This window comes from Andrographis paniculata, unplaced genomic scaffold (assembly GCF_009805555.1).
Source record: "Andrographis paniculata isolate CXL003 unplaced genomic scaffold, ASM980555v1 Contig60END, whole genome shotgun sequence".
In the NCBI taxonomy this organism is placed as follows: Eukaryota; Viridiplantae; Streptophyta; class Magnoliopsida; order Lamiales; family Acanthaceae; genus Andrographis; species Andrographis paniculata.
The window spans coordinates 1,323,924-1,336,011 of NW_026137596.1; the positions used below are offsets into that span (position 1 = coordinate 1,323,924).

At 39.2% G+C, this 12,088-nt stretch overlaps 4 protein-coding genes across 4 annotated transcripts; all 4 read left to right on the forward strand.

The window, feature by feature from the left end:
* Positions 1–1,122: 1,122 nt before the first annotated feature.
* Positions 1,123–3,645, forward strand: LOC127260090 (uncharacterized). The gene is made up of 2 exons (XM_051287761.1): positions 1,123–2,752; positions 3,193–3,645. Exon 1 carries the CDS (start codon positions 1,309–1,311, stop codon positions 2,623–2,625), a length of 1,317 nt encoding a protein of 438 aa, XP_051143718.1. The 5' UTR covers positions 1,123–1,308; the 3' UTR covers positions 2,626–2,752; positions 3,193–3,645.
* LOC127259453 (transcription repressor OFP14-like) lies at positions 3,196–3,525 on the forward strand. The gene has a single exon (XM_051286806.1). The coding sequence runs from the start codon at positions 3,196–3,198 to the stop codon at positions 3,523–3,525; it is 330 nt and encodes a 109-aa protein (XP_051142763.1).
* Positions 3,646–3,782: 137 nt separating the features above from the next.
* Positions 3,783–5,983, forward strand: LOC127260087 (L-type lectin-domain containing receptor kinase VIII.1-like). Its single transcript, XM_051287754.1, has one exon. It carries the CDS (start codon positions 3,943–3,945, stop codon positions 5,866–5,868), a length of 1,926 nt encoding a protein of 641 aa, XP_051143711.1. The 5' UTR covers positions 3,783–3,942; the 3' UTR covers positions 5,869–5,983.
* A 1,308-nt stretch (positions 5,984–7,291) lies between these two features.
* Positions 7,292–11,874, forward strand: LOC127260091 (uncharacterized). The gene is made up of 9 exons (XM_051287762.1): positions 7,292–7,647; positions 8,215–8,458; positions 8,526–8,675; positions 9,071–9,128; positions 9,231–9,323; positions 10,220–10,318; positions 10,401–10,492; positions 11,094–11,153; positions 11,266–11,874. Exons 1-9 carry the CDS (start codon positions 7,439–7,441, stop codon positions 11,536–11,538), a joined length of 1,278 nt encoding a protein of 425 aa, XP_051143719.1. The 5' UTR covers positions 7,292–7,438; the 3' UTR covers positions 11,539–11,874.
* Positions 11,875–12,088: the final 214 nt, after the last annotated feature.

A 12,088-nucleotide genomic window follows, 5' to 3' on the forward strand; every position in this document is an offset into this window, starting at 1 on the left:
TGGCGTTTTGATCGCAAGGTGCGAGGAATTTGTAGCTTCATCAGTCATTCGAATGGGACATAAATATCTCACATGGTGCGAGAACGCAATTACCTGGCTGATGGTTTGGCTAAGAGAGGGTCCGGTCGGAGCTCCGAGCTTTTGGCATGGTTATAGATAAAAGGTATGTGTTTCGTTGTATATCGTGGTTTGCTTAATTTATAGTGGAAAAGGGAAAAAATCAGGTCTTGAAAGCTTTTTTCCCATTGCTGAGAAGGAGTTGTTTCACATCTTTACATCAGTACGTTGAATTAACAGGGTTTGATATTTCTTTAATGTCATATTTTGATTGTATTATGATATCAGATTGAATTAGTATGAATGTAGTTCTACAGTACCTTAAGATTGGTGGAAGTATTAAGAGAATGTATAATGTCGTGGTGGTTGGAATAATTTTTTTTTTTAAAAATAAAAAATTATTAATTATATTTTATATAATTATTTTTATTAATTTATTATATATATTTATATTATAATAAAATTATAAAAATAATTTAAAAAAATAATGATAAAAACTTTTATTTTTTTTTTTAGAATTTTTACTTAATTCATAATTTTTTAAACATGACAAACGATTGAAGTAAGAAAATATATATATTTTGTATTTTATAATACTTTCTCGATCATTTAAATTGATATTTAAATTATTATTATTTTATTTTTTAATAAAAAATATACACTCTTCATCATTCAAATTTATTCTCTCTTTTTTTAAATAAAAAATACTATTTTCCTAAAAAATTTATTTTTACATATTTTTCTTAAAATTCGTGCCCGGTCAAATGAGCACATAATTGGACGAAAATAAAAAATACTATTTTCCTAAAAAATTTATTTTTACATATTTTTCTTAAAATTCGTGCCCGGTCAAATGAGCACATAATTGGACGATAGAAGGAGATAAAATTTTCTTTTATTTTTTTTTATTTTTACTAAAATAATTTTAAAATAACAATTATTTAAAATAATACCTCACTTTACATAAAAATTAAATTATAATTTATTTTATATTTATGCTATTTATTATAGTTAAAATACTCCACAATTGAATATAGTTCTTCCGTCAACCAGCCGTGTTCATTTTAATAAAAGTGAGTTATTAAAAAGAACCGCCGTAAGTGAAAAAGAGCGACGGAAAATTGTGGCAATGTCGAACCACAGATTCCTCTGTGGATGGCGGTTGCGAAGAAACCATGGCGGATCCCCCAAAATTAACCTGCCCCGCCCCCGCCCTCGCCCTCGCCCTCACTCACTCTCCGGCGCTGCCTGATGGAGGAACAGGAACCCTTGGAAGCTGCTGCTGCTGCTGCTGAGGATCCATTTGGAGCTATCGTTCAATTCTGTCTTCCCACCGCATCGCAAATGGCCTACTTCCGCACCTGTCCCTTCCACTCCGATTCAGACGTTTTCCAGGATCCGGATCCCTTCCCAGGGAGTCAGACCTCGGCCGACCGCCAAACGGAAGACAACGCTGTGTTCCACACTCCGCCGGAGCACCATTTACATTCCAACTTGTCGTCCTCGGAGGACCAAAATCCCGTCGAATTGTGTGCTGAGGTTGCGAGGGCGGTTGGTTCATGTCGCGGCGCAGATGGATCGAAGGAGGTCAGTGGTTTTGACGGTGAGCCTGAGCCGAAGAAAGTTAGGGTTCCTAGAGAGGAATTTGGCGGGAAAGCGACTCCGGTCAAGGAGATTGTGAATGAAGTCAGGCGAAGTGAAGCTGTTGGTGATGAGATTATTGATTTGGGAAGCGACGATTCCGATGAGGAAGCCATGGCTGTGGATAGGCGAGACACGCCGGAAGAAGCCAGGGTTAAAAACGATGTGCGGAAATCTATTGGTTTGAAGAAACCGGACGCGTCCGCCATTGATGCTTGCGATAAAAACCACCAGTCGAGGAGTAAGTGTGAAGAGCCTAAAGACATCAGGGTTGACAAAATCGATAGGAATTTTGTGAGCAGCGAAATAAGCGAGAGTATGAGCAATAGTGAGGCTGAGGATCAAATTACCAATCGTAAATGTCCTGTCGAAGCTAAATCCAGAGAGGTTGCTGATGCATCAGGGGATGGAAAGTTGTCAAAAGATGGCTGTGTGGATGAAGGAAGGAGAACTGCTTTCATGAGAATTCAGGATATTGATATGTTCAGGTTTTCTGGTTGGGAAGAAGCAGGGAGAAAACGGAAGGGTATCGAACGTAATGCCTCGATTCCTTCGAAAAGACAGCAGCGCGAATTGCCGGCATCTATGAAGGATCTTTTGCAGAATGAGGGAAGGGCCAATGTGGTAGGAGAGGAGCCGACAAACGAGTGGAGAAGGATACAAAAGGATCGGGAGGGAGGGATTCAATTGAAGAATGGTGAGTTGAACGAGGGGAAGGAGACTAATGAGGAAGGTAGCAATGTGGCAAGAATGGTGGAGAAGAAGAAGAAGGGTGGATTAATGGAGATTTCGGGTATACTGAAGAAAATTGTTCGAAATTTAAATACTGACGGTGGAAGTGGTGGGGAGGTGGACTTTCTAGAGACGGCCAAGAAGCGTGGTGTAACGTTTCCTCGGCCACGATGGTGGCCTCGATCCTGGGATTGAAGAAAGCCGACATATTCTGAAAGTAGTTCAAGAAATATGGTGTAAATATGGTAGAGCTAAGACTGTCTTGTTGTAGCTGAGGAGCTGCCCTGATCGTAGCGACGCAACGCTTCCAGGTTTCTGAAAGGTAGGTATTATATCTTACATGGTGTAAATTCACATGATTGGTTGTTAGATTGGATGGTAATTAATTCTGTTGGATTGCTCTAATTTTTACCTGTGTTATGGATGGTAATAATCGTTCCGAGTCACGTACATTGAATCTTGGTACGAGTTTTCTTCATTCTCGAATCGATTTGTTTAAACTTTTGAGTAGAAGGAGCACAGTGAAAGGTATTGATTCAATATGATATTTGTTCACATATAGAAACGCTCCTTATGCAGCTATACATGTGCCTTTCATTAATGCTTTCATTCTCATTAAAAATTGATGGCTACGTGACCCCCATCCCCCCTCCCCCACCCCACACATGATCTGCTCTTTCTCCTTGTCATCATTCACATTTCCATATATATATATATATATACACTGTGCCTGAATTCTTGACTTGATATTAAAATCTAAAGGCCATGGAGATTGGAAATGAAGCAGCAGCAGGAGGAGGGGCTAGCAGAATGTGGATGAAGAAGCAGAGGAGGAGAAGGGGTGTGAGTTTTTCAGCCAGGCTGCCATGGGATGTTTCTCAGGCCTTCCAAGATAACTGTGTCTGTGCAGTGAAGTATTCCAGCACTCCCTTTTCAGAAATCAGGGAATCCATTGTTGAGGTGGTGCAGAATTTAGGGATTCAGGATTGGAACCAAATGGAAGATTTGGTATACTGCTACATTGCTCTTAATTCCTCAGAAATCCATTCTTTCATTCAGGAGGCCTTCCTCAGCCTATCCCCATGCTTTCTTTGATCTTTTTTTCTTTTTGCCATGAATGATTGGGAAGGATCTGTCCAGTTCCCACCTGTGGGACATTGTCACCCATCATGTCAGTCTTGTAAGAAAATGGTATTATTGAGCTGATTTGGAGCATTCACAGCCACACCATTCATTCCCTTCAATCACCATTTGCCTCTAACATCAACTTCACATATACTACTGACATGTGAATGAATTTAACTCATTGAATCATCATTTGCAATTTGAAAACCACTTTGTAGTGTACCTACTCAAGAATCTGCACTGATTGATTCTCATCTTCTGTCCATTATTAGTTGTTACAGTTTACTGTAAAACTGTAATCTTTACCAAATATGAAATTAGTTCCTTATTCTCACCTCCATCCTCTTCAAAACCAGTGCACTCTGATATCCTTCAAGCTTCCCAGCCATGGCTATTATCCGATTACCTTTCCATCTCTTTCTCTCTTCCTGGCTGTTCTTCGTCGACATATTCTTGGCACACGGTTCTGGTTCTAACTCTGGACCTGTAATCAACATCACAAAGCACATCTCCTTCCCCAACTTCAGCCCCACCAATCCGCTTCCGGACATCACTCTCTTAGGCAGCGCAGCGATTTCCCCGCAAAGCGGCTGCCTCCAGATCCCCGGAAACAACCGTGAATACGCAGCCGGGAGAGCTCTCTATTCGTCTCCGATCCGCCTCCTGCCTGCCTCCTTCAGCACCACCTTCTCCTTCCAAATCAACAGCTCCGACTCCACTTCCGGTGGCCTCAGCTTCATCATTGTCCCCGACGAGCTCACCATCGGCAGGCCTGGCCCCTGGCTAGGTATGATGAATGATGCCTGTGAGGACGAGTACAAAATTGTTGGAGTTGAATTCGACACAAGGAAGAACCCGGAATTTGGTGACCCCAATGACAACCACATTGGCATCAATTTGGGCAGCATAGTTTCCAAGAAAACTGTCAATGCTGGCGACATTGGAATCGATCTTGACGACCGGTCAGTTCTTCGAACCTGGATAACGTACGACGGGAACCGGCAGTTCCTACAAATTCATCTTGGCCATGACGGAGCTTCACTCCCTTCTAAACCTGTCTATTCCGGCTATCTCGATCTTTCCCCTTATCTTAACGAATACATGTTCATCGGATTCTCCGGTTCCACCGGAAACAGCCACACACAGATCAACAGCATATGTTCCTGGAATTTCAGCTCCATCAGCCAAGCTTCTCTCAGGTATCCTTCCTCCGACAGCTGCGCTAATCGAATTGCAGTGTCGGACGACGACGATCAGAACATCCCCCACAAAGCTCCTAGCAGTTTCTACATTTTTCTAGCCGTAGTAGCGCTTGTTCTTATCATCATGATTAATCTCTACTTCAACGGCAAGCGGAAGTCCACCGGAGATGATTCCGAAGTTATACCTGAGAAGAAAGTCTCCCTGAGGCCTCCAAACAGAGCCAGGAAATTCAATCTAGCTGAAATCTCCACCGCCACTCGGGGATTCGGCGACCTGCAGGCATTAGGCAGCGATGGCATAAGTGTCACTTACAAAGGTACTCTGTTCAACGGATGTAATGTGGCGGTGAAGAGATTCTCACCGGAGATTGTCAATGTCAGGGAGCGAGGGATCCTCCAGCGCAGGATGATCAAGGAAGTGAAGGCAATCGGCAAAATTCGTCACCCTAATTTAGTTCCTGTTAGGGGATGGTGCTTCGACCATGGCGAAGCCATTGTGGTGTACGACTTCGTGCCTAATGGAAGTCTGGACCAGTGGCTGCTCGGATTCGGCGTCCTGCCATGGATCCGGCGGTTGAAGATCGTCAAGGACGTGGCGGAGGCGCTGAGGTACCTCCATTCGAGGGGATTAGCGCACAGGAACGTGAAAGCCAGCAGCGTCTTCTTGGACGTTAGCTTCAGGGCGATGGTTGGAGACCTAGGGTTTGTGCTGGAGGCGGCGGAGTCGGCGGTGAATCAGAGAGTGGATGTTTTCGAATTCGGGGTACTGGCGCTGGAAGTGGTGTCGGGGAGGGTCGGCGAGGGGGCGGAGGAGGTGCTGAACGAGGCGTGGGCGGCGCACGAGAGCGGAGAGAAGGGGATGATTGTTGATCGGAGGATGGGGCCGGCGGCGGAGCAGGCGGTGGCGGTGGTGGAAATCGGGCTGATGTGCACGCTGAACGAGAGCAAAGGCCGGCCGACGATGGAGGAAGTGGTGGAGTATCTGAACGGGGAGAGAAGAGCCGCTGCGGAGGAGCTGCCGCCGACCCGGCCGGTGTCGCTGTTTCCGTACGGCAGCAGCAGCACCGCCCTCTGCAGCGGTTACTCGTGTGCGCCGTTGCCGTTCAAGTGAGAGGGAGAAGGAAAAGAATTTATAAAACATTATTAATAAATTTGGCGGCGGCGCGGTTTTACTGCCGGGAGCATCCAGATTATTCGTATAATACAAATATAATACGAACTAGCAACAGCACTCTTATACAGCATAATTAATATTTATTTAGCACACTGCAGTTATACAGTACATATATATATATATAAAATTGTGAACAAATAATACAAATACAATATATCAATACATAAATTAACATCACATGTTATAATTTTATACAATATAAATATTAATTGAATTTAGCATCTTATATACTATTATATAATAAGGTGCTGATTTTTTCAATTCAATATTCTAACTGTTTTCAATAAATTTATATAATTTAAAATAGAAAAAAAATAACGATTAAAAAAAAAATGACAGAACAATTTTCAAATTAGTGTGCTGTACGTCATCATTTTACTTCTTACACTATGATGGCATCCCTTAAGCCACGAAAGAAAAGGATACTTAATATGATTTATTGTTGTTGTGGTTGATCACAAAAATTGATCAAATTTGATCATGGCAGCGAAGACATTAAGATTTGAACTCATACTTTATTGTTATCAATTCATGAGCAAACTACAAGATCTTACATGATTGTTTTATTTATTTATTTATTTATTATTATTATTATTATTATTATTATTATAAATTTCAGGCCGAATTTAATATTTGTAAATTAGGTACGATAAGCAAAGTGAACTATGTGTGATAAATGATATGAAAACGTCGAAAGTTTGAATTCATAACTTTACCATCGTAATGTGATTACGTGTTTGACTTTTTTTTTTTTTTATTGTATACAATCATGTTCAAATCAAATATCATACAAATTATTTTTATTTTATGTTATAATTTTAGTATTTATTTAGGGTGTGTTTCTTTAATAAGGTTTGGCCTCATTTTACTGTGCAAAGTGAAATGGGCGCCAAACCATCCCAATTCACCCTATCTATGTTGTATATGCTAACAGAAGTTCCATTGCAACTTTATTTTTATTATTTAAGAAACAATTAAAATATTATTTAATATTTATTATAATTAAATGAAAAAATATATATAAGATATGTCATTTTATAGAGAATAAATTTTTTATAATGCAAATAAATAAAAATTTAAATATATATACATTAAGTATAATATAAATTTATAATCAAATCATACAATATAAATTTTATCAATTAAATTAATACACATTTTATTATTTTATTTATTATTCGTTGAATCAATATACATCAAAACTTTCCAATCAAATCCAAATACAAAAAAAACAACAAAATTCAAATTAATCTAAAAATTCAAACAAAAATTAAATTCAAACCCAACTTTCTCCGACCTCCTGCAAAAAAAACACACCCTTAATGATTTATTTCGTATGTAAATTGACGTATTGACCGTGCGAGCAGCATAGCCGTTTCTCGGCCTATCTGGGTTTTAATAGGGCTTTTGCGAAAGCCCCAATCCCTAATCTCTCTCTTTCTCTCTTTCTGAATCTTTCGTAAATTCCTCCGCCTGTCGCCTGTCGCCTGTCGCCGTCGCCGGAGTTATGAGTATTGTTAAATCCCTTTCTCTCTCCAAGTTCCGCCCGGCCTTGAATCTCGTCGCCGCGCAATCTGCGGTCATCTCGCGCGCAATCTCCACAGCTCCACCGCCGCTGCTCCATCACCCTTCCGCTCGTGGATCGCCGGCTCCTCCCTGCTCCCCGTTCCTCACCAGCGTCCGCTATATACGAACCTCACGCGACCCGAGCTCGAGGTACTTTACTATTTCGCGCATTTTATCATTTTGGTTTTTGAATGGTGTTTCGCAGTCTGTCTTTTAAATTGCATTACCTTCTTATCGCCGCTTGCTGCTGTTGAGTTACGACATGTTGATATTCCTGTGGCTTTTTTTTTTTGTCCTTTTCTCTCTTGGATGCTCGGTGTTGATATGTTGCTTGGGAAGGGGAGTTAGGAAATGGACATTTTGTGACAGCCGTTTTTAGCCTCCATTTTACTCGGTCTATTATTATGTTTTAGTTCATTGTACCACATTTCCCCCTATGAGTATTCTCTCTTGTAGGTGCTGACATAATAGTTAAATTGAATTACAATTAATGTTCTTGATATTGAATCATACTGTGAATATTTTGTCTTTGTGATAAAATTAGCAGTGCGTACTTAGAAGATCAAGAATATATATATAAATAAATCAATCTGATTACTATTTCTGAAGTCTAATTAAGCCCTTTGTAGTTAAGCCCGTTGCTAATGAATTCATAATGCAAATTGTTTTGGGTCTTTCCAAATAACCTGGGAAACAATAACACCACGTTGGGTGAAGATATGATATTCCACCACCTGTGAATTGGGGGATCCGTATTGTGCCTGAGAAGAAAGCATTTGTGGTTGAGCGATTTGGGAAGTATGTGAAGACATTGACTCCTGGAATCCACGTATTGATTCCGTTTGTTGATAAGATCGCATATGTGCACTCCTTGAAGGAAGAGGCCATCCCTATTCCTGACCAATCTGCTATTACCAAGGACAATGTCAGCATTCTAATTGATGGAGTCCTCTATGTCAAGGTATCCAAGCACTTGGTCATGTAAATTAGTACCTATCACGGGGCTTACGTGTGTTTTGGATTTGCAGATAGTGGATCCTAAGCTGGCATCATATGGAGTTGAGAATCCATTATATGCTGTGATTCAGCTTGCACAGACCACAATGCGCAGTGAGCTAGGTAAGATCACCCTTGACAAGACTTTTGAAGAAAGGGATACTCTGAATGAGAAGATAGTGGTGAGTTTCTGATACTCCTTGTTTAGTTGACCTTTTTCTTGCACTTAACAAGGGATTTTGGTCAAATGGATGAATATTCAATCTTTTAATTGTAAAATAGGATTTTTATTTTTGAAGGATATATGTATTAATAAATGGTTTTGGCTGAACTATGTTGATGGTTGGTAGTACTATTCTGGAGTTTCTATCATTTGTATAGTGAAAGGTCCTATGTATTTGAGTAAAGCTTTTAATACAGGCTGAGATGGGGTTATTAAAGGGTTGGGTTTTGTATTTTTGCTTCCCCTTCTTTCTGCCTGGCATTATTTGTGAATTTTTACTTATCACTGCTCCTTCATTTTGCATTAAGAACTATTTACATGTCTCGGTGCATATGGTTGCTGACACTCATTCAGATTTCCATCAATGATGCGGCAAAAGATTGGGGCTTGCAGTGTCTTCGTTATGAAATAAGTGGGTAGATTTTATGAGAAGAATCATTATTAGCTGGTTAAATAAATTCCATGAAGTTTCTCCGGTGATTTTTTATATGTTGGGCTCCCTTAATGAAATTAGGGGATATATCTCCTCCTAGAGGTGTGAGGGCTGCAATGGAGATGCAGGCAGAAGCAGAACGCAAAAAGAGAGCTCAAGTTCTTGAGTCCGAAGGTAAAACTGTTACTGTTATCCTAGCCTGAAATGTTTTGAGGAAAATTCTTCCTCTGTGCACATCTTTTAGGAAAAAAAAAAAAAAAAAATTCAGTCATGTTGTTCAACTTCAAACTGTAGAATACATTCCTGAACATCTCATACTCCCTTTTATGTAGAAGTTTTAGATCCTATGTACTGATCAATTATGGAACATTGAAATACTTGCATCCACATTTGCCTTTCATATGGTGAACGCCTAAATTTCTCAATCATTGAGCTTTTGTGCTAGTTTAAAGACTCAAGGAAGCAACAAATTGTTCATAGATTGCTCTGGCTGGAACACTTACCCATTTAGGATGTGTTGCATATGTATCAAAAACAAGAGAAATTCTCCCTAGCCTTCTAAATCATCACTATGGATGGTGCAAAGATATCTCAGGCTTATTATCTTTATTGATATTTTTTTCTAGAGATAATTATGTATTCATGGGTACTGGGGAGGAAAGATAGAGGCTTTATCACTATTATCATCATAAAACAGACTCTTATTTATGGCATTTAATACGAGGAAATGAAACCTTTGCATAATGGAAAGACGAGTTGTATAAATTATTTGTTTTTTGCCATCATGGTCATTAAACTATTTTGTGGAAACAATAAATTATTTACCACCAACTTTTGTTACTGTTTGCTTTGAAATAACATCAATATGTCATATGTTTTGAGGTCTTAACATTCTCTTATTTAGAATTCGGTGCCACTAATTTCAAAGTGATTCAGTACATACCTATTTATTTTGTCAATGGGTGAATGAAATTCCTTTTAATCCCCGTGTTTACTCTATACATGTACTTGAGGAAAGGGAATATTCAACTTTCTAGTTTATTCATGGGCTAATATGTGGTAATGTGCAGGTGAAAGACAGGCAAATATTAATATTGCAGATGGGAGGAAAAGTGCTGTGATCCTTGAATCAGAAGCTGCAAAGATGGATCAAGTGAACAGAGCTCAAGGTTAGTTAACTGAATGGCTTGATTTATAATAGAGGAAATAAGCCTTTACCTATGCTTTTCCTTTGAATCTTGTGGAAAAAAGGTGAGGCAGAAGCTATCCTTGCTAGAGCGCAAGCAACTGCGAAAGGAATTGCCATGGTGTCAAAAGCCCTGCAAGAAACTGGAGGTGTTGAGGTGAGGTTCTTCATTTCTCTTTACCTCATCAATTAAATGCATAAATTTTCAAAAAATACAATTTGATCAATTAATTAATTTTAACTAGCCAAAATATCTTTTGTGCTTTGCTTCTCCTCTGGTCATCATTGTTTGCTTCTATTGTGAACACACTAGAATCCTAATATGTAGTTATGAAAGGTCATATTTCAGAAAATGTGCTTTAAGTCGATCTTTAAATTGATATATATTACACCAACAAATGTTTTACCAATAATAGAACTTTAGACAGATTTGGAAACTTACCTTCAGTGTCATTTTAAACTCTGTAGAATGAGTTGCATCATTTCTGGTCAAATGATATATATCCTAAGAAGTTTAGTCCATCCAAACATGTCAAATCAATTTCCAGTTCTCTAAACATTATTGCCATTTTTCTGGAAAATGCCTGTCCAGTACGACCCGAGAATTGAAAAGATTGATGTGGCTATTTATTTGACATGTTGTAAAATATAGTTGATCATCCAGCCTCTTTTGAAAGTCGTATATAACATATCAACTGCAAAGAATAATGACTGCATACTCCATTTGCACTGAGTTGTATTTATTTTATTTTTTTCAGGCGGCAAGTTTAAGAGTGGCTGAGCAATACATTCATGCCTTTAGTATGATTGCAAAGGAGGTACTACCACTGATTTAATCAACATCATGCAATGATTTCCGTTATTATGATAACATATAATCATACAAATAAACACTTGCATTTTATATTTCATTCCATTAATTTCGTCTAGGGAACTACAATGTTGCTTCCTTCCTCTGCTTCCAACCCCGCCAATATGATGGCTCAAGCGCTTACTATATACAAGAGCGTCATCGGCAAAGGTCCAGGTAGTGAAGCTGATCAGAGCTCCCAAACTGGATCTACGTCAGGTCCCACAAAAACTAACGCTCTCTCCTGGGAAGCCGGCGACGAGAGTCATGAAACTGGTGAATCTGCTGATCAAAATGGCTCAGATGCAGGCAAACCTGTTTTCTCTCTGCAAAGCCAGAAGGATGAACACTAGAAAGAGAAGGATTACAAGGTGACTTATTATACCAAAATACTTTTAACATTGATGGCGTATTTTGCAAGTTGATAGTTGCTACCTTAGAGAGAGAGAAGCAACGGCAATTGCAGAGACGGGAAGTGAAAAATGGTGCTGCCCTTGAAACTATTCTCTTCTTTCTATTTAGCGCTGTAGAAACCCTCTGGCAATTCTCCCTCGGCTCCATAGTTTTTTGTATGTTGTGCAATTCTGAGTTCTGGGAATTGAAATTATAAAACAATCGAATACCTTACCTTCTTTATTCATGGAATTAAAACCTTACCTCAATAAAGATACGGGAAGACTTCATTCGTATTTACAGTGTCTACAGATTGATAGCTGGTGTATGAATTGTGTTCTTTAAGTTTATATATGTAAGCATTTATGTTGTTTAGTATCATCATATCGATAAACAAATAAATGTCGATGACAAAATGGGTTGAGCTGTGCTCGTTTCAAATGTATGCCCGTTCTCTTTTAGGTATATAGCTCATGTATATCGACTCATATATGCATTTGTATAAATCCT

Bases quoted from the DNA above. Each gene is read 5' to 3' on its own strand.
- LOC127260087 (XM_051287754.1), top strand. From the start codon at position 3,943: ATGGCTATTATCCGATTACCTTTCCATCTCTTTCTCTCTTCCTGGCTG.
- LOC127260090 (XM_051287761.1), top strand. From the start codon at position 1,309: ATGGAGGAACAGGAACCCTTGGAAGCTGCTGCTGCTGCTGCTGAGGAT.
- LOC127259453 (XM_051286806.1), top strand. From the start codon at position 3,196: ATGGAGATTGGAAATGAAGCAGCAGCAGGAGGAGGGGCTAGCAGAATG.
- LOC127260091 (XM_051287762.1), top strand. From the start codon at position 7,439: ATGAGTATTGTTAAATCCCTTTCTCTCTCCAAGTTCCGCCCGGCCTTG. The intron at 8,459-8,525 runs GTATCCAAGCAC...TTGGATTTGCAG, and splicing joins ATGGAGTCCTCTATGTCAAG to ATAGTGGATCCTAAGCTGGC. The intron at 11,154-11,265 runs GTACTACCACTG...AATTTCGTCTAG, and splicing joins TTAGTATGATTGCAAAGGAG to GGAACTACAATGTTGCTTCC.